At 38.0% G+C, this 27,437-nt stretch overlaps 1 protein-coding gene across 10 annotated transcripts in view; it reads right to left on the bottom strand.

Annotated features, from left to right (window-relative positions):
• Positions 1-27,437, bottom strand: part of cdk5rap2 (CDK5 regulatory subunit associated protein 2) — a 63,197-nt gene that overhangs the window by 26,128 nt on the left and 9,632 nt on the right. For 8 of the 10 annotated variants that reach the window (XM_073812579.1, XM_073812576.1, XM_073812573.1 and 5 more), the window contains exons 2-30: positions 25,573-25,631; positions 22,807-22,871; positions 21,869-21,979; positions 21,021-21,097; positions 20,483-20,597; positions 20,215-20,396; positions 19,984-20,131; positions 19,822-19,875; positions 17,314-17,448; positions 16,659-16,778; positions 16,415-16,507; positions 15,624-15,842; positions 15,200-15,370; positions 15,012-15,122; positions 14,703-14,840; positions 11,320-11,499; positions 11,037-11,231; positions 10,774-10,965; positions 7,601-7,733; positions 7,288-7,427; positions 7,098-7,214; positions 5,401-5,547; positions 5,196-5,308; positions 4,977-5,116; positions 1,334-1,465; positions 1,115-1,224; positions 901-1,032; positions 378-431; positions 78-253 (exon numbers count right to left, since the gene is read on the bottom strand). In XM_073812579.1, coding sequence (XP_073668680.1) covers positions 78-253; positions 378-431; positions 901-1,032; positions 1,115-1,224; positions 1,334-1,465; positions 4,977-5,116; positions 5,196-5,308; positions 5,401-5,547; positions 7,098-7,214; positions 7,288-7,427; positions 7,601-7,733; positions 10,774-10,965; positions 11,037-11,231; positions 11,320-11,499; positions 14,703-14,840; positions 15,012-15,122; positions 15,200-15,370; positions 15,624-15,842; positions 16,415-16,507; positions 16,659-16,778; positions 17,314-17,448; positions 19,822-19,875; positions 19,984-20,131; positions 20,215-20,396; positions 20,483-20,597; positions 21,021-21,097; positions 21,869-21,979; positions 22,807-22,871; positions 25,573-25,631 — 3,759 coding nt within the window. Of the gene's footprint in view, positions 1-77; positions 254-377; positions 432-900; positions 1,033-1,114; positions 1,225-1,333; positions 1,466-4,976; positions 5,117-5,195; positions 5,309-5,400; positions 5,548-7,097; positions 7,215-7,287; positions 7,428-7,600; positions 7,734-10,773; positions 10,966-11,036; positions 11,232-11,319; positions 11,500-14,702; positions 14,841-15,011; positions 15,123-15,199; positions 15,371-15,623; positions 15,843-16,414; positions 16,508-16,658; positions 16,779-17,313; positions 17,449-19,821; positions 19,876-19,983; positions 20,132-20,214; positions 20,397-20,482; positions 20,598-21,020; positions 21,098-21,868; positions 21,980-22,806; positions 22,872-25,572; positions 25,633-27,437 lie in introns of all 10 variants that reach the window. The other 2 variants (XM_073812572.1, XM_073812574.1) reach the window with 2 other exon arrangements.

The following is a 27,437-nucleotide window of genomic DNA, read 5'->3' on the forward strand; positions in this document are numbered from 1 at the left end:
AGATTGCAGCTCTTAAGTCTGATGGTTTATGATTGATTTATAGGCACAATATAAATCCATAGTTATCCTTAACATACCTGAGTTGAGAGACCGACTCCGCCCCACAATCCGTGAGGAGTGATTGGAGCTCTGCTTTTTCGGGTTCATCTCTAAGAAATTTGGATGCAGGTGGTACGGCACCTCGATCTCTCTGTGATGTCTGATTAGTTTCACCCCAAGACTCTGAAGAACGATGTTCCTCATCCAATGTCTCCTTGGAAATCAACAACAATGGTGAAACACAAAAACAGGACAACTGACAAAATAAATGCTCATGTAAAATGTGGAGATGAGGTTCAAAACTACAGACATTGCATTGTACTTAAACTATCACCTACCTTCATGTTTGGAGGTTCAGCTTTAGGGGCAGGTGGCTGGTCGTCCTGTGTTTGCTACAGTAATGGGATGTTTGGTGACATGACTTAACACAAAATGCCATAATGGAACAGAATATAAAGTAAAGCACACGGTAACAGCAGGATGAGGCGACTGCAGGTGATTATGGGTAAGAAAACAATTCAGAAAGACAGAGAGGAGATAACAGGGGTTAGCAGGAATGGAAGAGAAAAAGAAAGGTAGAGGAAGAAAACTAGCGGAGACACGTGTATAAACATACACACTCGTTCAGCAAACAAACGCAATAGAGAAATAAAGTCTTCTAGAAAGTTCCACCTAACTAATGTTAGTAAAAGAGAGACTCCGCTATAAACATGAGGTCAATCATACACATACAAAATAGGCTAAAGGTCAGGGGTTAAAGAGGTAAGAAATTTGTACGAATGTATTACAAAACAACATTGCACAGTAGTTACAAAGAATAATAAAAACACCATTTAAACTATTTTACACGATTTTAAATACCTTGATAGGAGTTAAGAGATTGATAAGGTCTGGTTCTGTCTGAGAGTCTCTTGGATCATTACCCACAATGCCCTTCTCCATCAGCACCATCTTCCTTTGTAGTTCAGCATTTAATGCCTGTAGCTCCGAGATCTGAATGTAAACGCTTTTACTTTCAAAAAATTATTTTAGATTTTTTTTCACATGATCTTTTATCAAAAGGCTAAATAAATACCTTTAGTCGCAGTTGTTCTACACTCAGGTGCTGAAATTCATCGTCTGGCCCCTCCCCAAAACATATACTCATATAGGATGTCTGCTCGCCAATCAAACTCAGTGTGTCCACTACAAATTAGCATGAAGATGAATAATACCTTATTTGTAACAAATCATGAGTCTTTAATAAAAAATGTAAATATCAAGTAAATAAACTATGCAATATTCATAAACACACTGGTATCGTTGGCCTGTCCGACCCCTCCTCCTCGGTTCTGAATCTGTCCCAGTCGGGCCTGCAGAGAGGCGTTCCAGCGCTGAGCTTCCTCGAGGGCATCACGCATGCTTGCTAACTCAGAAGGGTTCGAACCTACATACATACACGCACAGAAAATTACAAATGTTTTCAAGATCTGTACAACAGATAGCAAAATCCTATCCTATTACACTTCAAAATATTTGCACTTTTGAAATGTCACAGAGAAAGCCACAGTAAGACATGATCAGCTAACTAAATATTTGTGAAGAAATTACAAAATAAATATATAATAACTATGTTATTTTTCTCTTAATTTTAAAACATTTGATAGAAGTGAAGTACAAAGAAATAGTGCCACATCTGAAACAAAAGCATGAAAAAGAGATGGAAAGGCTCTTGTTAATTTAAATTTACTGTAAATGAGATCAGATCTTTGGGTATGCGATTAAACATTCGGTAATTGCTTACTGAATACTTTACAGTATCCCATTATAAAATCGTAAAAACAATGCATTACAAAAGAGTATCCATTTGTTTTTTCATAAACTCAGGTTGCATGCTTAATTCAGTGAATGGATTATTTTGCATTTTCAATTCACGGGTGTAAAAATGTGTGTTGAAATACCTAATCAAGAAATCATTAAAAAAGAGCTGCACAATTAATCACATTTTCCTACGCATCTCGTCGATAAAGCCAGTTTCGTTATTAGTAGTAAATTAGTAGTAAGTGATTAGTAGTAAATTGCCATCCCCTGCTTTTCAGATGGAGCGGAATTTACTATAAAGAGCCAAAGATCACAAATAAACTAGGCAATTTCACATTTATAATAGTGGATTAATCGTGCAGCCCTAGTGGTAATGTAAGCTCAAGTTTTTTTGCACTGCATCGTGAAATATAGTAAACTATTCTCTGGTTGTATATGGCTCACTATTGAAAAAGTAAGGTTTACCTTTTTATTATTTGTGACCCTGGACCACAAAACCCATCATAAGGGTATGATAATGTTAGGATATGACAATATTTGATATGACGATCTAAAAAGTTTGACCACATTAGTCCAATTCTGGCATCTTTACACTGGCTACCAGTTAAATATCGCATACAATTTAAAATATTACTAATCACCTACAAAGCCTTAAATGGCCTAGCGCCCTCATATATTAAAGAACTACTATCAGAATACAATCCACCATGTAAACTGCGACCACAAAATTCTGGTTACTTAATTATACCTAGAATATCACAAGTGTCTAAAGGTGGTAGATCCTTTTCCTACTTGGCCCCTAAGCTCTGGAATGATTTACCAAAAAATGACACAGCCGATCAATTTAAATCTAAACTTATGACATTCTTCTTTAACAAAGCATTCACATAGATTGTCCAGTAAATGTACTTTTCCCGCAGTAGTTATTTTGTCTAGAACAAAGCACTCACATACCTCATATGGGTAATATACTATTGCCGCAATAGTTAGCCTGTCTGGAACCGAGCTGAATTAAACCACTATAATGTATGACACTTGCATTAAATGCGAACGGCCCCTACGCTAATAGAATTCTCTTTTTGTCTCCCTGTCTCGTCCTCGACCCCAAGGACAATGAGACAAACAGACCCAGTTCCTGTTGCTGTGAAGGTCATCGCACCACTGATCTACTGGCTGTCCTTCAACGTGATGCCCAGCCGATGCGTGACCAACGACCACCGGCTGAACCAGTTTAATCCGCTTACCCGCTTCTTATCCCTACCATGTCTATATATATATAAATATTAATTTCTCCCTAGGGTTTTTTGTCCTTCTAGGAGTTTTTCCCACTGGGTTTTCTCCTAGGGGGTTTTTTAGTCCCAGGGAGAGTCAGCCAACTTTGCTTTAAACTTAGCACTTTACTGTATACGTTACATTATTAATACGCTCGCTTGTATGGTTTATCCTTAGCCGCTATATTCTACTTCTTATATTATCTATTGATTTTCTGTGTTCTCCTCTACATCTACTCATGTAAAGCTGCTTTGCAACAATTAACAATTGTGAAAAGCGCTATATAAATAAAATTGAATTGAATATTTGGCTGATATAAAACTATAAAAAAATACTAAATCTGAGGATGCAAAAATGTAGAAACACACATATATACAAATACTAATGCTAAATACATTTTTGATATATTTATGGTAGGAAATGTACAAAGTATCTTCATGGAACATGAAACTTAATATCCCAATGATTTTGGCATAAAATAATTTGACCCATACAAAGTAAGTATAGGGGATTATCACGCTTCCGGGTTTAGTGGGCGGGACATGTCAACTTTGTGCATGTCCACTTCCGACACAGGTTAGGTATCAAACATCCTGTTAGGCAGTGGTGGAATGTAAGTTAACGAAGTACAAATACTTTGTTTCTGTATTTAAGTAAATTTTTCACGTATTTTTACTTTACTTAAGTAGACTCTTTAGTGCATAATTTTGACTTTTACTTCGTTACTTTTTGCAACAAATGATCTGTACTTTTACTTTACTACATTTCTACAACACCATCACCTTTCTCAACAACTTTTCTGTTCAATCTGGACCAGCAGAACTGCCATTACGATCCACCAGAAGTGGACGTGCACAAAGATCGCTGAAAGCGGAAGTACTACGTATCAGCGTGATAATCTCCTATTGTTGGCTATTGCTACAAATATACCCAGGTGGGACACCAATGATCTTTGCATTTCAGGGTTCAAATGTCCAATTCCCTGACTTTCGTTGACTAAAAAGCTGAATTTCCATGAGTTTATGAAAATCTTAAATGTGTGAAATGAATAAACAGTGCCAATAAATATAGTCAGCAGAGGCTTGGACACAGAAATAGTATTCCTTAAGTCACAAGTTAACAAGTGGATTACATTTCCATAAATGGAAACTAAAATTTTAAGTAACAAACAAAAAACCTTGATATTTCACGACTTGGACAAAAATATATAAAATTCCCTGACTTTCAATGTCTGGAAAAGACCTTTAAAAATTCCATGATATTCCATTACCTGATTTTGTTCCAATGTATGTTCTTACATGTAGAGGAATGACAATAAAGCTTACTTGAACTTGTGCTATGTATGATTGGTCCAGTCTCACATTTTATCTAAGTTTGCAGCATTTCAGAACAGTATTGTTAAAGAATAGTAATCCATTTACATCTCTGTATGTTTGCATAAATGAGTGCAAAAGTGTTGAAAGGAGATGTTTATTAGTGCTTCAGTGTTAATAAGCGGTACTGACTAAACTGTATTAGAAAGACAAACAAACAATGACATCACGGATGAATGATGAGCAGAACAGAAAACAGAGAGGATAACAAAGATGCACAGAATGAAAACATGACTGAATAAAAGAAAAATAACATTGACAGAACATGACAATGAAAATGAAAGTGTTAGCGAAAGACAGAAAGATGAACACGTGACACACAATCTGCAGTGTTTGTTATTCCGAAATATTCTTCAGAAGCAAAAATGTTATAATGCATTCTGCTTCCAATAAAAGGTTTTTAAAAAGGATGAGTTTGTGGAAAATGCTAAATCTTTAATGTCCTAAAATAATGCCCAAGTAGTATTTATTGCCTCTCTTTCTGTACTCCACCTTCTGTCTGCTTGGCTCTTTGTATCTCTGTCTGAAGCTCATCTCTCAGTTTCTCATTCATCTGAACACCACTTTCCAGCTGTTGTCTGAGGAGCGAAACGGCTGTGAGCTCTAACTGCAGCGCCTGTAGCCTCTCGACACTGCAACAACATTGAGAAAACAATAACAATAACAATGCAACGTCAGGCAGATAGTTTTATGCAAGTGTTTCATACGCACTTGTCATGCTGTTTGACAGCTCTGATTAGGCTGGAATAGAGATTCTGCTCGGCTCTCAGAGCGCGGTTTAACTCCACCTGCTCAGCCAGCAGATCCGACAGAGATGATAGATCCTACCAACATCAAAAACACAGGATCAGAGGTCGGCAGCACTTAATCATCAAATACGATGAGAAATGGTGAATTCTGCTTTAAGTTTGTGTACCTTGTGCTGGCTATCACCTCCAATGAGAATACTTTCTCTTTGAGGAAGAGAAGAGAGACTGGGTTCGGTCACACCAGGATGGGTAGCTTGGTCCCGGATCAAAGTCAGCCGGCTGTCTCCTCTCTGAGAGAAACGCTGGTGCAGTTCCTGCAGAGGTGAGAAACGTTCCACAAAATCAAATCAGTTACCGAGGCAGAGATTGACAGTCAGACCTTTAGATGCATCCTTAATCTGTGAATATGATATTCAGAGATGCATTTTCAAATTAACTCTTTCCCCACCATTGACGAGTTAAAGGGATAGTTCACCCAAAAATGAAAATAATGTCATTAATGACTCACCCTTATGTCGTTCCAAACTCGTAAGACCTCCTTTTCAGAACACAGATTAAGATGTTTTATATTTGGTCCGAGAGCTTGTTGACCCTTCATTGAAAATCTACGTACGGTATACTGTCCATGTCCAGAAAGGTATTAAAAACATCATCAAAGTAGTCCATGTGAGATCAGTGGGTCAGTAAGAATGTGTTGAAGCATTGAAAATACATTTTGGTCCAAAAAAAAAAAAGAATTTATTTAGCATTGTATTCTCTTCCACGTCTGTAGCGAAACGCATGCGCGAGACTAAAGTCACGTGACTGCAGTGACATGAATGACGTGTTTGCAAAGTTTTTTTGCCCAAACGTACAGCATGAATCTCCCTCAGACTGCAAACGAAGCCAGGCCACAAAAAAAAAAGAAAACAGCGGTGGCGCACCAGATAACACGTCAACCGTGTCACTGCAATCACATGACTTTAGTCTCACGCATACGCTTCACAACAGACGCAGAAGAGAAGACAATGCTGAATAAAGTTGTCATTTTTGGACCAAAATGTATTTTGGATGCTTCAAAACATTCTAACTGACCCACTGATGATGTCACATGGACTACTTTGATGATGTTTTTATTACCTTTCTGGTCAACAAGCTCTTAAACTGTGTTCCGAAGATGAACGGAGGTCTTACGAGTTTGGAACGACATGAGGGTGAGTCATTAATGACATTATTTTCATTTTTGGGTGAACTATCCCTTTAACTCATCAATTAAGAGAAAACGCTTCCCTGTCAATGGCGAGTTTTCCGGCAATCCGTAATACCGCTTTTATGCACCAGGTGAGCTCTTCCGCAAGATTGATATATAATGTTTACATATTTAACTTCTGGAAGGCATTAAACTTTTGTGAAAATCATGAAAAATGCTGATGCTGGCTGGCAACTTTTTTTTTAAACGCAGGCGATGAAAGAGTTAAAGGGATTATATGATGTTTGTTCATGTTTTTTTTTTGTCTTTGGAGTGTTAAAAGAGCTTATGCATATAGAAGATCCATAAAGTCACAAAGGTTAAAGTTTTAAACCCAAAGAGATATTATTTCTAAAAGTGAAGCTCATTCTTGACTTCCTAAAATTCTTACATTTCTACGTCATCATGTTGGAAGATTTGCATAACACCGCCCAAATGTATAAGCAAAGAAAGTAGTAGTATTGTTGTGCTGCCGCCATGTCGTGGAGGGGCATTTCCGTCACATGCTTGAGGTATTCGGCCAATCACGACACACTGAATAGCTCACCAATCAGAGCCAAATGAAATTTTCAGAACGATGAGCTTGGTGAGTTTTGGAAAGCAGTGATTCTTTAAGCTTGTTAGTTGTATACTTACAATAATGATCTCCTCTTTAGTGTTGAGTGTGGACGTAAGACTCTCGATATTGGCTGTCTGTCCCTCTAATCTCGCCTCCAGTTCTGAGACCGTGGACTGAAGCTCTGCTAGAGAAATCTTTACCCAAACACAAACACACAGTTACAAAACTGAAACACAAAAACCCTAAGATGGTGTAAAAATAACAGACCTTAAGTTGGTTCTCACTCTTCAGTGCTGCATTGAGAGCTTCGGTTTTCTGTGCGAGCTCTTTCTTCAAATAGACAGCTGATTTTTTACTCATTGCAGTTTGATCCAGCGTTTCCTCACTGTTTCGCCTGGTCAGTTCGGCTACACACACACGCACATATACTTTAAAATTAAATCCAAATACTGGTGCCCATAATAATATCATGCTTTTTTTAAAAAGAACATTCAGAGTTATTAAACAGGTGAAAATAAGCCAAAGACATTAGTTTTGTTTTGTTCACACTTCAGTTTCTTCATAAGAAACACATTCTCACCTTCTCTCTCACTGAGTTTCTCCTGTAGCACTTGAATAGTCTGTCTGAGCTCCAGTACCTGAGGGGGCGGAGCTTCACCACTCTTCATTTCCAAAATAATACGATCTTTCTCCTGTCCACGTTCTAACAGCTTCTGCAGAGCACAGAACATTTTCACTTTTCACATTTTGTGCCTCAAAGTAGATTTTACATTTTGTAGACATCTAGACACTTCGGTTGTGCTTTGGTTAAATGCTTGTGTGAGACCTGTGGAGGTACTGAAGCGCAGAAATATACAAGTATACACGCAGTCTTGTTACTGAAAGTTTAAAGGGCGGAGTTAATGGTATTTCATGCACGCTGACTTATTAACACAGTTGTATTTCTTATGCTAAACAAAGGCAAAGTGTCAAAAAAGCAGTTGAGCGTATGATGGAGTACTTTTGTGCCGAACTCCTCCTCTTTCCTACAAGTTTCGGAAAGTTTTTTCAAACATGAATCAAAAAATCCAGATAATTTACTCACCACCATGTCATCCAAAATAGTAATGTCTTTCTTTGTTCAGTCGAGAAGAAATTATGTTTTTTGAGGAAAACATCCCAGGATTTTTTTCATTTTAAAGGTGCCATTTGTAATAATTGAGGTAAAAGATTTTAAAAAATTAGGTACACGCATCAAAAGAATGAGAAGCAATAAGGGCAAAGATGTCATTAAAAAAATGACAAGGTATAGTGCTGCAGAAATATCAATCTGAATTAGCATGCTAAATTACTAGCTACAGCCCGACTGGTGTTGTAATACCAGTTTCGACCATGGGAGGCGGTATGCGGGCCACGCACATAACCGCCAGCCAAACTGCAATACACGAATACGTCGCATGTGTGGGAGTACAGCCCTCTACTACTACCGCTGTGTCCGAAAACTAAGACAGTTGACTTGTTGGCTTAAGATTCATGAATGCAGCTCAGAGAAATGCAATTCGGACAGCCATGGATTCGGACATGCCTTGATGCCTTCCTGCCTTGCAATAGGGGTTTCGGACGTATTTCAGTTCAGGGAAGAGAGCGGAAGAATGGCTAAAGCAAGAGACATTTACCACTACCACAAACATTTGCTGCAGGGAACAACGCGCTCGGAATCACAAATAAAATATGATAAATAAAGTAACCGAACCAGAGTAAATACTGGCACTGCTTTTCATCGCTGGAGACAACTAATGGACATGAAAGAAATGAGGTTCGACTCCGAAATGACAACTTTTCTTTTCGATTGGTAAGTAAGATGCTGTTAGTATTTCGCTAGAAGTTCACTTATAATAGGCATTGCCATAACCTATGCTCAGCTTGTACATAAACTACGGCTTTGTGCAGTAAATGTGGCTCCATCTGAAAGCAGCTGATGGCGATTCACTTTTAATCAAGAAACCGGCTTCACTGACGAGAAGCGCAATGACTATCGCATGCAAATTATTGCGCATCCTTAACTGTTAGCGTTTAATAGTTAGCTCTACCCACGGATCCGATCCGGTTTTCACCCGTTATCTACCAAGCTGATGCTAAAATGTAACATTAGCTAAGAAGCTTGAAATGTCTTTGATTATAATGAACACCAAATGGACACACGAAACGTAGCGGAAAACATTGCAATTTTAATGAGACCGAATGTTTTTTTTGTGACTAATGATAACTTAGTTGCTAATGTAAATCAAACTTGATATATGCTGCTAAATTTGCAGCTGCTAAATTAAAATAGACCAACTCACTTTTCTGGAGGTATACTGCCCCCGTCTGTTTGGAGTGTGGAGTATGAATTGATTTTTTTTGGGGCGGACATGTTAAATGGTCCCTTTAATGGACTTTAATGGACCCCAACACTTAACAGTTTTAATGCAGTTTAAAATTGCAGTTTCAAAGGACTCTAAACGATCTCAAACGAGGTATAAGGGTCTTATCTAGCGAAACGATTCTCATTTTTGGCAAGAAAAAAAATGCACTTTTAAACGACAACTTCTCTTCTTCCTCCGGCTGTGTGACGCGCCTGCGCAACCTCACGTAATTGCGTAACAATAAACTGACACAAAGACATTAATTACTATCATTCGACATACAACAACGTTGGAACGGTCCTCTTTCTCCACACTTCTAATCACTGGGGTGTAGTTTCGCATACGTCATCCGTGACCTCTCGACGTGATGACGTATTATGTGAGGTCTTATGTGAGGTCCCGCTGGCGCGCCACAGGACCAGAGGAAGACGAGAAGTTGTGGTTCAAAAGTGCATATTTTTTATTTTTATTGCCAAAAATGACAATTGTTTTGTTACTGCAATTTTAAACTGCATTAAAACTGTTAAGCGTTGGGGTCCATTAAAGTCCATTAAAATGAGAAAAATCCTGGAAAAAAACTGAACAAAGAAAGACTTCAACATTTTGGATGACATGGTGGTGAGTAAATTATCTGGATTTTTTTTAAGAAAATGGACTAATCCTTTAACTATTACGTATCTTGGACCCCTTATTCCTTATATGGACACTTCCCCGTGGAAAAGCACGCCCACACGTCAATCAGCGTGAGAGCGAGAATGCTCATCATTAGCATTGCTCCTTTGAGTAAAAGTCACAAGCATCACTGGATGCGATAACTTTGTTTTATATCAAGGATCAACAATGGCACGAAAGAAGAAGTATGTTTTTGGAAGTAAGGAAAAGAAATCCTAATTCAGCTTTCCAAGTAACCCTGTCTTAAGACAACAGTGAATGCAGTTTGTATTTTCCAGGCAGCAAGGTAATTGCGAATGTGTTTATGTTTGATACCTCCATTTCGAAGAAGATTGCTTTACAAACAAGGGCTAATTCGGCGCCGGATTTGCTAATCGTTTTCAACTGAGTGATGGAGCAGCCCCAATGTTAAAAGATTCAGGAGTCGGAACCACAGGCGGTAAGTAAATTAAAATCTAATCTCAAGTGTTTTGTTTGCACTCGGTGCATAAGTGCATATAAATGTAAACAACACAAACAAATAGTTGTGATGTACTCGTAACTCTTTATCTCCTCTCACCGGAAAAAATGCAAAGGCTGTTCTGTCTATAAATCTGACAACACGAAAAACTCTTTGGAGATATGACGGATGTAATAATACTTTATAGGTACCCAAGATTTACAGGAAAGAAACGGTGTGTTATGATCTTTAACATACGTTGATGAAGGCGTCTTTCTCTGACAACATGGTACGGAGTTCAGCAGTCTCCAGGTGACCCTCTTGTGTTGCCGTAGCACTCAACCTCTGTGCGCTTCTCAGCTGCTGCTGCATGTCTGCCAGCTGTTTGCGCAGATCCTGTAATTCACCTGCACGATCGTTCAGAGCCTGTGTGTGACGTTCTGCACTCTCCTACACATACAGAAACACTGGCTTAAGCATTGACACACGTATCATGTGTACAAGTGTGTGTGTGAAAGTACCTTAAGTAGCTGATCTTTGCTGCTGATGGTGGCCAGCAGGTTTTGAACAGCGGTCTGATTCTCAGACACCAGCCTCTCTTTGTCCTTTACTGCTTCAGACATCATCACCTCTGAGACCTTTAACCTCTGACTCATCTGCTCTGCCAGGTCTCGCCCCTGAGACTCCGACTGGCTCAGGACTGTATTGGCCAGCTCCTGCAAAGCCAAAAAAACATGGTGAAAACACAATAATGGTGTAAATGTGCCTCTGATTGCATGAATTTTTGTAGCTGTGCGTGTGCACCTCCAGATCTTTAGTCTTGTTGTCCAGTGCTTGCTGTAAGTGTTGTATAATGGAGTCTTTCTCTCTCAGAGCTCTCTGAAGGTTCTCCTCAGTCTCCTCTTTACACCTCTGAAGATTTTTTAGTGAGTTCAACAGCTGCTGCAGCTCAAGGTCTCGCTCCTTTATGAAAGCATCAAAGCTCTACACACACACACACACACACACACACACACACACACACACACACACACACACACACACATGTGAGAGGGTCAGCATATCTTATTCTACATCAAAAATCCAACAAACTTCCAAGAAAGTAACTGTAGAGCAAATTACATTTGTGAGCCTGGACCCCAAAACCAGTCTAAAGTCTCACGTGTTCATTTGTAGCAATAGCCAACAATATATTGTATTGGTCAAAATTAACGATTTTTCTTTTATGCCAAATATCTAGGGGTGTCCTCGACTAAGGATTTACATATTCGAATCAAAATTTTCGAATCTTTCCATAGTCGACCGATAGTCGAATCATCTATGTTTGTATGCATGGGTTGGGAGGCCAAACCAGGTACAAATTGGTAACTTTTATTTTCTTTCACAAACAGCACACATAAACAACTGTCTGATAAAGTGACCAAAACTGTCTTTCAAGTAATAAACGAAGACAAAACTGACGATGCATTTATATATATATTTTTTAAGGTAAAATGTAAGGCAACATTTGTTTATTTATTCCTCATAACATTTTAAAGCCACGATCTACAGAACATCACACAAAAATACATTTTGATAACTAAACCTAAAAAAATAACAAAGGTAATCCTGCCTTGGAAACTCCAGCTACAATTACGTGTTTTTATTTAATTTGGAGATAGCGCGTCAAAGCAGTCATGACCAAAAAAACCCGACAAATGAGAAATGACAAATAATTTGTGATTGTGACTGTAAATGATAAAAACTAATCTTTATTTACAATTCATTAAACGTTAATTTATAACAAGAAAAACACTGAAATTAATGATTATATAGACACTACGCGTTATTATTTAGCACAGAAATACCTGCTTGCTTGCTTTGACTTTGATCATCTCTGTATTAACTTTAGATACAGAAAGACCGGATGATATTATTTATTTCAGGAATCTCTTTGCTATAATTTGAAAGTGAACACCGACTGACCATAATATTAAATCACAAGAAAGACATTCGTGTCAGGCAGAAATAGGTTCGGTGCAGATACTAGTTTCCGTTTCATCACCGAAAAAAAAAAAACGGCTTACCTGTTTTGTAGTTTAACTTTAAGATAGACAATATATGTTTTAAATACATTTTAAAAACTTATACTCGTCGAAAAACATCCGTTTTTTAATGTTTAGTTTGATGAACTCCTAAATATGAGACGCAGAGCACCTAACCGTTCGGCTAAATTACATGCGCAAGCATGGCCAGCACGCAATAGCGCAACATCGATACAACGAAAAGCTATCCAAAATTTACATACTTAAATTAGATCGGAATTTACGTTTATAATAAATACAATTTTTTTTAATAAAATAAGGTCAAAAGTAACAAAGTGCAGAACAAATATGCAAAATGCCTCAAGTGCACGGAAACAAAAAACAAGCCAAATAGTTAAATCAGATAACCCAAAGTGATTTATAAATAAAATAAAATATAGAAAGATTATTAAAAGAACGAAAGACACAGTTTAATTTGCCAGCTTTGTCTTTTAAATGTAGAAACAAAGAGGCAATGGTTTATTAACGAAGAAACCTCCGTGTAGCCCGGTCACAGGGGTTGTTGGATTTATTAACGCATTTTAAAAATATTTATTGAAAGCTGCTACTTCACATATTATTTGCAGCATTATCATAATATGCAGTATATTAATATATTGTGAGTAAGCTGTTATATGTGAAATCAGATAATGTGTGCACCCATACGGCCAAAATTAAATGATCCTCATTTCATAACACATCTGCGACGATTCGACTATGAGATTGGTAGTCGAATCAGGCTTCTCCTATCGATGCATCGAATCTTCGACTATTCGGGGTCACCCCTACATCATTAAGATATTATTTAACGATCATGTTCCATGAAGATATTTTGTAAATGTCCTACCATTAATATCAATTTTTTTATTTTTGTTAGTGGATGCATTTGCTAAGGACTTTATTTACAACTTTAATGGTACATTCACATGGGGCAAAAGCGTTAACGCTTCACGGAAGGCTTGTCTGAAGCGTGGCCAACAGCCAATCCCAGGGGCCGCAACACATACTCCGGTTTTGCATAAACGTAATTGGCTGGCTCGCACTAGGTTATTTGCATAAGGCGATCTGATTGGCTGATGCATGTGTTGGCGCTTGAAAAGTTGAGAAATGTTCAACTTCTGCCCCAAGCAACGGCAGTGACGCGACGTTGCCGTATCCACAATTCAGTTCGGCAACGCATGACGTCACCCATTAAAAGTAATTGAGAAACGTTAATGCTTTCACCCTGTGTAAAGGTGAATTTCTCAATATTTTGATTTTGTACCATCAGATTTATTTAAAGGGATAGTTCGGGCAAAAATGATATTAAACCCATGATTTACTCACCCCCAAGCTGTCCGAGTTGCATATGTCCATCGTTTTTCAGACAAACACATTTTCGGATATTTTAGAAAATGTTTTAGATCTTTCAGTTGATTAAATGTAATGTTACAGGGTCTACGACCTTCAAGTCCAAAAAAAGTGCGTCCATCCTTCACAAATTAAATCCAAACGGCTCCAGGATGATAAACAAAGGTCTTCTGAGGGTAATCCGCGCGGTGTTGTTGTAGAAATATCCATATTTAAAACTTTATAAATGAAAATAACTAGCTTACGATAACCCCGCCATCTTAGACTCCTCTGTAAATGTGTTTGTCTGAAAAACGATGGACATATGCAACTTGGACAGCTTGGGGGTGAGTAAATCATGGGTTTAATATCATTTTTGGCCGAACTATCCCTTTAAAATGCCTTTTGAGGGAACTCGAGCTGAGTCGCCTTGGGGAGCATAAATAGAATAAAGTTCAATCGGGGGATGACACGTCATAGGGGGATGATGTATGGACCAGGATGGATAAAAGTGGCATCCGATTTCATCTTAGACTGCAGAAGCAATGCAGGGATGCAAGGAGTATGGCAGGGAGATGCAGCGTTATGTTCCCTTCTCAGGGGCTCAGGGTTACAGATGTAACCTGTGATGATTTCAAAGTCGTATCATAACTAAATATTGTCCCATCCTAACAAACCATACATCTTATTTATTAAGCTTTCAGATTATGTATAAATCTAAAAAATTTTAAATGACTGGTTTTGTGCGTCAGTCACATTTTTCAAAATCATAATCTCTCCATCACACACTCTTACATTAATGGTCTCCTCATTGTGTAAGAGCAGGTTGTTGAGACGTTCCACATCTCTCTCTTTCTCTCTCAGGCTCAGCTTTAAGTGATGAATCTCATTTTCTTTCTCCTCCACCGCTGCAAACTTTTCATCTAGTGCTTCCTGCACAAACACAAAAAAAACATCTTACATGTACTGTATGAAGGCACTCAACAAATGTTAGTATTTGAAAACCTCCATTTACGGCCTGAAACTACTGCCATTGGCTAAAAACTTATCTGTGGCTTAGTAGCTGTGAGTCAATTTTATACTACAAAAAAGAAAATCTTAAACCTCCAGAGCCTTCTCTTTCTCCTTCAGTCTAGCTCTGAGTTTGGCCACCATAGCATCACCGCCCTCTTGATTTTTGTTCTTCTCCAGATCTTTCACCATGTTCATGTAGTCCTGAAAAACATTTGGAGTCTCGAGTGAGAGTGATGGCGAAGCTGAGATGTCTGTGAACGTGTGTGTCCGTGCTTTACCTGCAACTGCTGGTCTTTATGATTCAGGCTGGCTGTGAGACGTTCTTTAGTGTTATGTAGTTTTTGCTCTAAAGCTCGATTCTGTTCCTGCTGTTCTAGACGCTGTTGTTCTAGAGCGTTCTCTCGGTCCGCCAGAGCACCGTTTAGTTTTTTTAACTGGTTCTGCAGATCCTGCAGGGCAATGAAGAAGAGAGTGTGTCTTGTGTTTATGCTGGTCTAACAGCGGGCAAAGTTAACGTTGCATCAGTTCATTGAAAGTAAAAATAAAGTGATTCATTCAAATGATTCACAGATTAATTTGGTGTCTACATCACAACAATGCATTTGTTTATGTCCTGTTTATGTAATACAAATATTTTGCAAATGAGTTTTTAAACAGAACTTTAGGATATGACTAGTTTTTGTATGTGTGACTGTTACTCACATTAATCGTTTTGTCTCCTTTCTTCTTCTGCTGTTGTAGTTGTTCTAGTTCCTGCTCCAGTTCTCCTCTGGCCTGCTGGAGGAGAGAGAGCTCTGAATCTCTGTTACCCAGCACACGCTGCAGCCTCTGAACCTCCAGCGAGGATGAACGAGCCTCAGTCTGAAGTCTGGACAATTCAGCCTGCTGCTCCAAGAGCAAAGACTGCTGATCTTCAGCTCCCTGAAAAACACAGAGGAGTGTAAGGTAGAGATCTTCTCGGGTTCAAAGAAATGTATCCGAACTCGATGTGCATACATTTTTTTTTTTAAAGAAAGACCCGACCCAAGAAAAACTCGAGAAAATTAGACCCAACCGAGTGGCCTCGCAACCAATTTGGCCCACAGCTCTATTTATTTTAATTTGTTATCTGACGAGGACACCAGAGTAACCACTAAAATGTGCATTGAAAATTGATTGACAGGTCTGGCTCAATGAAAATAAACCTACCACCAGCCACATGATGTCGCGAGCACTCTTGTCAAAAAGATTAGGGGTTGGAAAAGGACTCGATGCACACACACGAGATAGTTCAGGTCTTTTCTGGTCTGTTTGGCAAAACACATTTGTTTTACCTGAGATCCAAGGCCGCTAAAATTTACCGTATACATGAAACTTTTATACCCAAACCCGCTTAGGTCTCGGGTCGGACCTCGGGTTTTTGGATTTAAATGGCCCTGTGAAGACCTCTAGTGTAAGGCTTTACGCTGGCAGTTCTAATACTCATTCGCCCCAATGCCACACAAGACACATGCCTGATATTTTTGCAGTTTGGCTTTATGAAAAGCCTCTCTCGCCTTAGCCAGAGCCTGATCCCTCTCCTCAAGATCATGAGATAAATCTTCAATCTGAAAGAGACAAAGATAATAACATACAAGTGACATCAAAAACTTTATTTTTTATTTCTCGCAACCAGGGATTGAAGTCACAATGAAACGGAGCGATTGTCTTATTTTCCTTATTTATCAGCAGAGTTCAGTTGATAATTAAGAGTCAGACCTCTTTCTCCTTTTCTTTGAGAACCAGACTGAGTCCCTGGATGGTTTTGTCTCGCTTCATAGAGTTCTTCTTCTCTGCTGCCAGCTCGCCCTCTTTCTCCTGCAGCTCATCAGTAAGAGCCTGACACACAGATAGATCTCTTTAAAACACTTCTGCATTTACACATATTAAACGTAGGTCCTGAAGGATTGAACAGTCATCTGCAAGTATACTGTAGCTTTTAGATTTTAAATTGCAGCAATTAGGGCTGGACAGTATGGCCAAAATTTCTATCGCCGATATACTTGTAAATTTCAGTCGGTAAAAATCCGATAACGATGACGGTATGAAGGTCAAAAAAGCCTTGGGATAAACTGCAAAGAATGCCCACACAACGAATGTCTGCACCTACAAACTTCTTAACAAATGAATTTGCCAAGTCTATGAAACCTCCTCCTATAAAACGATATAATTTTTATTAAATGGTATAATAAAGAAATATTAAAGTTGAGCCTTAAGACATTACACAATTCTCAACATTTCCCTTATTTAACCATATATAAATATATTGATATTGAATTATTGTCCAGCCCTAGTAGCAACACATATAAAACAAATTACTTTATTAGATAATGGTCAATGTTGACTGGCATTTATATGTTGGGACAGAAATTACCTTGTTGTCTTTCTCTATTTCCTCTAGCGTGTGTTTAAGTCGTTGGCTGTTGCTCATGGCAGTTTTGAGTTCTTCAGTCAGTTGTCTGGTCTTCTGCTCCAATGTGCTCAATTCGGACTGTCTTTCTACATACAACTGTAAAAAAAAAAACTTAAAAATATAGCATAGACCCAATATACATGTACAGAGAGTTAATTTTGTGTCAAATAAAAAAAAAGCCATCGAAAGGCACAAGAAAGGCATCCCAATCCCAAGTGTATGTACCTCTAGAGGTGGGTACTCATCATTAAAATCATCCTCCATTTCCCTTAGTCTTTTCTCCACCAACCCTTTCCAAGTCACACCCCCATGAGCGTGTCCATGTGTGAAGTGTGTAGGTGTCAGTACTGGAATCTTGCTACCCTTGCATCGTGGGATAGGTCGCACTACTTGCACAATCCTTAAGAGTTGAAGTATATCAACCACCAAAGAGGTTTTGAGTGGGTTTCTGCGGTGTGATGCATTGATGGGGGCGCGGTCAAACCGCTCCAGGGTCACTGATTGGAGGGAAGCTGATTGTGACATCAGTGTACTCCTCTTATGCACTATGCTTAAGTATTCTTGACTAAGAGTTCCCATCAAACCAGAATGAATGTCTTTGCTCTTGCGCGTAGACAGATTTAACTGCAAGCGTTGAGAGCGATCTGTTACTTCCCTGCTTAGTGGCTCAAGACTCACACATCTCCTTAATCGACCTTTGAACTTCTCCTGTCCATCATCTGCACTCTTATCCATCCCGACCATCCCCTGACTTTTTCCTGGTGAATCGCAAAGGTCCTTATTCACCACCTGACGCTGCTTTGGTTGAACTGAAGATCGCTGGATGTATCGCAGCTCCGTATTTGTTCCAGTTTTTACTTCTTTTCTGAAAGATTTTCGCAACATGCTACCTTCTGGTTTTGGAAGATTATGTTGTTTGTATTTGTTTGCGATGTGCATTTTCAATCCATCTCTTTCAATCTGCAGCCTCTGCAGCTGTGCAGCGTGTGCATCCCGCAGCTGTCCGATGGCAACATCGCAATGCACCACGCGCTCCAGCGAAAACACGCATTTTCCGCAGAGAAACTCGCTACGGCCATCCCGATGCAACTCTAACTCCAACACGTGCGAGAGGACCACGGCCAACCTTAGTCGCCCACAAGCACTGAACAACCAGTGGCACCGACTACCCTGCAAGCACCCACCGCAAACACGGCAAGGTTCATGCATGTTCACCTAACATATTACAACTCTACAGACACAAAAGATTTACAGACATCCTATACTCTGCAACAAACCTACTCTATAACCAATTTTAGCATGTCTGACTCTCACATACAACATCTTTCTATGAATATTCCTCTGCATCTATCCGTCTTCTTGCTCTGCATCAATTGGCTGTCCCACACAGATATAAATCCTCTAATCCTCAAACACACACAGAGAAAATCCTTTGGATACCATATACACACACAGACACACACACCATAATCCATCCGCTCAGCAGGCCTTTGATTGGAGTTGTATTTGGGACACCAATGCTCAGACTGTGCCTTGAGAATGCTGAGGGTCAGACTGGAACCGGGCAGGAATTATTTACCACATAAAAATTAGCCTAGAAATCCAAATTGCTTGTTTAAACCTTATGCGTTCTCTCATTTCTCCCTACAAGATATCACTGTATCAAACATGCATATAAAGGCACACACATTTAAATATTAGCAAAATGCAACAGGCACACAGCACTTTTTACACAACCTGGCTTAACTCTTTATCCGTGATTGAGGGACTTGTTTTTAATTTGATTTTTTATTTGCAATAGACACAGATGGCTGCCAACCTGATAATCCAGCTTTGCACTCCTACAGGGTTCCCATGCTTTTTCACCAATGAATTTCCATGACCTTTCCAGTCATTTGTTATTACAGAAGGATGATTACAAATAGACATTTCTGTGTTATATTTTTATATGTATCTCAATGATACCAATGTTTTGAATAAACCGATTTATATTCAGTCCTTTCAGAAAAACGCAGTCCAGCAGTTTTCTTGTGATTGTTGCGGACAAAAATCCTTGATCTTGTGGCACGTTTTCTAAAAATCTGACTTTTTCCATGTTTAAGCTCTATAATTGGGTCCCCAGTGCGTCTATCAATCTAGAAGATGTGGAAAAGATCAACCCAGTAACTTAGTTTTGGTAAACCATTCTCTGCAAGCATGTGAAAAAATAGTTAATTGAAATTTGGCTCCCCTTGTGATGTCAGAGGGGGATAATACCGCCCCTTTACCTGCACTATCCAAGCACAGCACTGCCATTTAGTGCAGAGATCAGCTTATTTGAATTTTAAAGGACACCCCAAAACAGAGTGGCAATTTTAACCTAAACTTCACATACGTACTCTGGGGACACCAAAGATTTCTTGTACAATCTTAAAAAATCTTGTGAAATGTCCCCTTTACATGTATTATTAAAACACAAACTTTGCTTACCCGTTTGTCTCTTTCTGCATTTTCTCTCTCACGTTCAAGGTCTTCTGTAAGAGCCTGATAAACCAAAATAAACACAAGGACATCAGGCAGTGCATGTATTCTATCTATTCCAGTTTGTAAAAAGACCACTTTACAATTTCTTTACAAAACTAAAGCACTAACTTGTAATTTTTTGTCTTTTTGGCCAATAAGAGTGTTCAACTGGTCCATCTGCTCTGCTATTGGTTTATCCGAGTCGGAGCCATTTCCCCGAAGCTCTCCAATCAAGGCGTCCTGATCTTTAAGTGACACCTGCAGCTGCTGAATAACGCTGTACAGAACAGGTACTTTTAACACTTAACACTTTATCAATGAACATCACACGGTTTCAGTTTAAGTTAAAAATCACAGTACCTTTCCTTCTGCTGAAGAACCTTCTGAAGCTCTTTAACCCGCTCAGGGGCGGAGTCTACATTTCCAGAGGGTCCTGATTGGTTGGCAGCTTGTAGCTCTTTCTCCAACCCAATATTCTTCACCTTCTCTTGTTCTGCAATGATGGCCATGTTTTCCAGTTCTTCCTGAGCCGCGTGCAAAGACTAAAAAGACAGAGAGGGAACATTAACATGTAAGAATGGAAGAGACTCATTTGCCCTGAACATCATTTTTTTTCTTCTTTAATTACCTCCTCCAGTTCTTGAATCCGAGCGTTAAACGCTTCTCTGAGCGAGTCCATTTTTCTCTGCATCTGCTCTCTGCCATCATCAACACCTCGATTGGCTAAACTCTCCAGCGCTTTTCTACACAAACACATAACATTTAACCTTTTATTTCTACATGTTTTATTGTAAACATTTAACATGATTGATTACACAAAGTTTAAATAAAAGCTGAATTTTTGAAACATGTTTTTGGACCAATAATATTTCACTGTGAGAATATAAAGAAATGTGACCTTGTCTGTGCAATCCTGTTTCTCATAATCTAATGATGATATTTGGAGCATCCAAGTTTAATTTCACTCATTGTTTTTTATTTTTGACATGACCTTAAGATTATATTTTCACAGAATGTGAATTTACTTTATGTAGGAAGATTTATGTAGAAAACAAAAAAAATGACTTTAGCACAGACACTTTATTTTCAGATTTTTTTTGTCACAACCAAATAAGACACTGTTTTAGAAGCTCTGTGATTACATTTTAAGAATAGGCAACACTTACGATGCAGACACAAGCAGTTCCTGTTTCTCTGCCAGATCTCGTTTCATTGATTCCACTTCTACTTTTAGCTCAATGTTCTGCACAAACACACAGAGATTACTAATACTATTCACAATCAACAAATTGAGGTCATTGAATAACATTGCATTGTGAGGCCCATTTCACACAGCTCAAAGCAATTTATTTTTATTTCACACCCAGGTTACAGCGAATAAAATGTCATGAAGTTTAGTTCATGGTGGCCTGCTCCTGATAACGATATTAGATAATTCATGACAGGTTTAAAGGGGTCATTTCAGGTTAAATAAATCTTTGGTGTCCCCAGAGTATATATGTGAAGTTTTAGCTCAAAATACCCCACAGATAATTTATTATAGTTGCTAAAATTACCACTTTGTGCAAAAATGTGCCATTTTTGGGTGCGTCCTATTAAATGCAAATGAGCTAATCTCTGCACTAAATGGCAGTGTTGTGGTTGGATAGTGCAGATCAAGGGGCGGTACTATCCCCTTCTGACATCACAAGGGGAACTAAATTTCAATGACCTAGTTTTTCACATGCTTGCAGAGAATGGTTTACCAAAACTAAGTTACTGTGTTGATCTTTTTCACATTATTTAGGTTGATAGAAGCACTGGGGACCTAATTATAGTATTTAAACATGAAAGTCAGATTATCATGATATCTCCCCTTTAAAGGAAATACTCAATGTAGTAAACTATTTATTAAAAAAAAGGACACAAATTGCTATAATCTCAGACAGATTCCAGCTGTTCTGTTATGTGTCAGAAACGTTTACAAAAAGCTGTGTGAATCAGGCCTGAATCAGGACTGTGTGGTGTCAGTCACCGTTTTATAAATGTCCTCTGTTGAATCATCACACTTCTGCTGTACACGTTCCTCCAGAAAATAAATCCTGAGCTTCAGGTTAAAGTTTTCTTTCTTCAGAGCGGTGATTTGCTACGAGGAAAAGAGAAATTAATCCTCATAGACGGGGGACAAATGGGTGGACACACAAATGTACATTAATCTTTTTAATGAACCTTTTGTGAATCTCTTCTGTTTTCCTTATAATATTTGTCTTGATAAACAAAGCATTATATAACTAGATTATATAAAAACAGAGGTAGAGCAAAATGGGGACGAAAGGGACGAGAGCTTAAGGAGAAACAGCGAGTATAACAGACTGTATGTGTGTGTGTGTATATATTCAACACTAAGAGATGTGTGTGTGTGTGTGTGTGTGTGTTAGCAGGGCTGTGAACTGTGCTTCATTGTATCTCTGGGCATTTCACTTCAACATCTGGGTCAGAAAGGGGGGGAAGAGGAGGAGAGAGAAAGAGAGAGAGAGACTGGAATAACATTGAACACAAATACCACAGTAATGGGTAGTTTGTACCTATGAAAACTTTCTTCTGCTTTTACATTTTCCTTCTCTCATACACACACACACACACACATTCCCCACAAAAATGCTTACAGATCTGTATCTCACTGCATAAAAATAAACGACTTTCCCTCAACGGAATTCAAGAATATGAACATTGCCAACATAACCAGATAATCACAGAAACAGATACTTTTTACAGCAGTAACATTATACATGTTGTTAAAATGATCAACACTTAAAGCATAAATAAAGCACTTTACTGCAATGCCAAAAATGTCAAACAAGTCGTTTTTAGCAAACTTAAAACCCTCAAATCGAACTTTGAAAAATATTACATATTCACACCTTAATAGGTTGTGAGACAGCAAAAGAAAGCAAATTAACATTGTTTACTTACATTTTCATAGTCTTTCATGGTCAAAGCTTTGGCTGGAGACATCCTCTGCTCTGGAAACAGAGGAACTGCAGACCAAAAGGCAATAGACGAATAAATGAACAACAAAGACTACTGTTCAATTCAGTTTGTTACACCACAAAATGTAGAAAAGAAAACAGATGCACGAGACAGTGTGTAAGTATCTTTATCAAAGATCTCAAGGTTAAAGACTGTAGGGGGGAAAGAGCATAAAAGGTTTATTTCATATTGCTCATTTGTAAAAACAAAAAGTTTCTATAGTTTACATCCGTGAATAATTAGGTGAGTAATAATTAGGATTAGGGATGCTTAACGATTAATCGCGATTAATCGATAGCAGAATAAAAGTTTTTGTTTACATCATATATGTGTGTGAACAGTGTATAATAATTATGTATATATAAATATGCACACATGCATGTATAATTATAAGAAAAAAAATAGATTTATATTTTTATATAATATAAATTATAAATAAATATACAAATGTATATACACATGTAAACATTTCTTAAATATATACATGCATGTGTGTGCATTTATTTATACAAAGTTATTATATACAGTTCACACACATATATATGATGTAAACAAAAACTTTTATTCTGCTATCGATTAATCGCGATTAATCGTTAAGCATCCCTAATTAGGATGTAACAATACAGTATGGATCAATAAAATTTCGAACGATACAATGCATCGATGCCACACATAAGATATCAATATAAGGTAACTTTATTTTGATACTCTCTGCGTCCTCATTCCTTGACGTAATGTCCATCTACGCATTTTCACCAAAGTGCGCATTTTCATTTATGTTCACGTACTAGTATAAGCAATAGGGCTGGGTATCGATTCAGATGTTCCAGATTGATTCAATTTCGATTCTCGATTCAATTTCCAATTCCAGTTCTCGGGTCGGTTTTTATACTTTAAGGAGTAGTCCATCTTAAAGATGGGGTCCATTGACTTTTCATAGTAGGAAAAGAAAATACTATGGTAAGTCAATAGGCCTCATCTTTAAAGTGGACTACTCCTTTAATTCTCGATTCAACTCTGTGAATATAGATTTAATACAAATACTATATTTATAAAAAAGAACAGTGAACAGCAGTTTACAAGTGGGTAATTAATAAAAAGAAATTAAAAGCCACAACACTAACGTCGTCATCTTGCTTGCAAAATCTAAAATGCTTCCATACCTCTGACTTTTTATGTGAAGGTGGCATCAACGTCGATGAAGCACCTGAAACACTATTTTAAGCACTGAAAAAATGAATGACAGGCTCGCCTCTCGCTCCTCGGTAACATCGCGCAAGGCAAAAAAAGAGGGTGACATCTAGTGAAGAAGACTAGTAATTAGATTAACATTAATCTTATTTTCAATGTTTGCGGAAATAAATATGAAAGAAAAAAAATTCGATTCTGCTCTTTGAGAATCGATTTTGAATCGACCACATAAAAAAAAAACGATTAATCGAAAAATAAAAAATTTTGCCCAGTCCTCCTAATCAGCAAGTGAATGCAATGCAGCAACAACGCAGTTGTAGCAGCGAAAACACAGCAAAAGAGGCAGAAGAGGTTGTGACTGTTACTGGACACAAATCGTGGGGTTTGGAAATATTTTGTATTTGGAAAATAGATTGGACAAACAGATTGGCAGAAAATCTTTACCAGCACAGCTGAAACACTAAAGACTTTGACTGTTGCCATCATAAGCTTTATTTTGTGACATTTTTTCCCTCACGGTTTATTTTTCTTTATTAAAAAAGTGTATTTTGTCTTTGTTGTTTGTAAATGTCCCAATTGGGACAGAGATTATGCCTTTTTTAAAGAGTTTAACTAAACATTCATGTTATATATTTTGGTTGCATTTGTGAGTTATTAAAAATGTAAATGCTTAACTAGGCACGAAATATTAAAGTATTGATGAATTAATTATAATTGCATTGAAGAAATGCTTGATGTGTACATCATATATTGCATCGCTAGCAGAGATGATCGATAGTGTTTCATATCACAATTAACTGTCCGATTTACACTCCTAGTAATAATCTGTTTAAAGTGACAGACTGTTAACAATTTTAGGGCTCTACGAAAATATTTTTTATACTGGCCCAGTAGGGCCAGTGGTTTAGGTTTTCACTTGCCCTGCCAAAATTTTCACTGGCCACAATAAAAAAAAGTTTCACATATTTTAAAATAATAATTCAAAAGTCAAATACAATTGTATACATATAAAACAGACATGTTCCAACGAAAAAAGGTTCCCAACTTTTCTGTTTTACCTGTAAACTGACAGAAAATTATGCAAAATATTGTAAATGTCTGCTTCCAAGATGTTAAATAATATACATTGATGAAAATACATTTTAGTGACTGAGGGTAAAGCGCTGGCCTGATCGGGCAAGTAACAATACTTTTTACTGGCCCGAACGTCTCTCACGTTTGCCCCGGGCAGTCCTTTATGTTGAGCCCTGTAATTTGTTAACCAGTAGACATTGTGTCAAGCAGAAACTGCACAAACACAAAATGGTTTTGATAACAAAAACTTTCAGATAATTGCTCATTTGAGTTTCATGTTAATGTGTGTGTGTATACACATTTAATATTACTCATAAATGTATAACACAGACTGGCTTTGAAACACAAACAATCAATCAGTGTCAAAAATCATGAGGTGCTTATGAAGGAATCATATTACAAGACTTGCGGGTTTGTGTGTGTGTGTACGTGTACAACACATACCTGTAATGTTGTCCATGCTGAAGTTGCTGCCGTTCAGAGACTCTGGCAGTCTGGAAATACTGCAGTCATTTAAAAACACACACAACAATGAATTAACAATGAGCATAAACAAGTTAAAATATACTCACACAAAAAATATACACGCACAAAGCTAATTATACAGATACACACTCTAATAACAAAAGAAAACATACACACAGGAACACAAACAAAGCCCAAACACATTTGTGAAAGAGGTGAAAACATCCAGCTGTCACACTAAACAATACAGTGACTATTTTGTGTAAAGCACCATAACACACACGTTGAGAGAATGGACAATTCCATGGTTGTCATTCATAACCCAAGGCTGGGAACAGAGACAAAAATAATGTTTGTTTTTATTCCTTTTAATATGAAGTACTGAATGCCAAGAACTTCACCTTAAACAGCTAGGCTTTCAAAAGCTAAATGTGAAAATCCAGAATATATAAAAAATCCATGGTATATATTAGGGGTGGGCCGATCCAATTCTTTGGATCGGATATCGGGTCAATCCGGACCTTTTTCCTGGATCGGGTATCGGAAAAACGGGGCCTATCCAAATCCGATCCTGTGCATTACTTGTGGTTGTTACTGTCATGCTACAGAAAAGTCAAACTATTATAAAATCACCATAAATGTTATTATACACTATATTCAAAATCTTCCTAATTTATTCAACAGCCTTATGCGAAAAACAAATGCAAATATGAAGATATTTAAGGTCACAAAAACGGAATGGTTTGGTGCTCGCCGAGTTAATACACTGGAGTAGCGTGAATTAAATATGTCATACACACCCACACACACACACACACACACACACACACACACACACACACACACACAAGCCGTATTTTAAACATCTGATTAAAAAGTCTTTCATGTTGTGACAGTTTGCGCAATTAATTAAAAATGTACTATTTACATTACTAAATATTACTAAACTATTTATTTCCTCAGTCGTATGTCCACTCAAAAACAATTAATAAATATTTAAGAACACTAACATTCTGTTAACTTGTATCTCATTTAGGGATGTTAACAATTAATCGATCTTCGATTAATTGTCGATAAGAATTTACTCGATAAATATTAACGATTGTTGAAAAACAAGATCATGCACGTGTGTGCGGTGCCTGCGTAAAACACATACAGTCGGAGAAAAAAAATTAAGCGAGCGCGCAAAAGTTAAACTACTAGCTATGATCACAACGATGCTCGATGCCAAGCACACGCATGTGCTTTTTAACGTCATGCGAGACGAGGCTGGCTGGCTGCCAACGCAACGAAATTAAATCCGCAGTGGATCTGATCCGATGCAGAAAATGCAAATACGTTTAGGATACTGAAAGCAAAGACCCTCTTCAGGCAAGCCTGCAAGATTAGCATAGCAACGCTGCTATATACAGAGAAGGAGACAAGAAGCCGTTTTTAATGAACAGATTAAAATGTAATCTTAAATTATGGCAAGAAACTGTCAAATGTAAACTGTAAGTGACTGTCGTTACACCCTGAATGCCCGCAACATATATCACTGATCATCATTATTGACTGGCTGAGGCGCTGCGTGTTTTCTAATGGAAGGTTGCCATCTCCGTAATATAAGCATCTTTGCTGAAAGTACGTCTAAGCTGAGGTGACGACGAGAATAGTGCCCTTCGTGTGCTTCTTGGATATAATTACAAACAGTGTATCAACGACTCCGAAAGCGAGGTAAACAACTTGATAAATAACACTTGATGATAATGGTAAATGGTAAATGGACTGCATTTATATAGCGCTTTTAACAGACCTATGGCCATCCAAAGCGCTTTACAATTAGCCTCACATTCACCCATTCA

The sequence above is a fragment of the Paramisgurnus dabryanus genome, chromosome 18, assembly GCF_030506205.2.
Source record: "Paramisgurnus dabryanus chromosome 18, PD_genome_1.1, whole genome shotgun sequence".
NCBI classification, from domain to species: Eukaryota; Metazoa; Chordata; class Actinopteri; order Cypriniformes; family Cobitidae; genus Paramisgurnus; species Paramisgurnus dabryanus.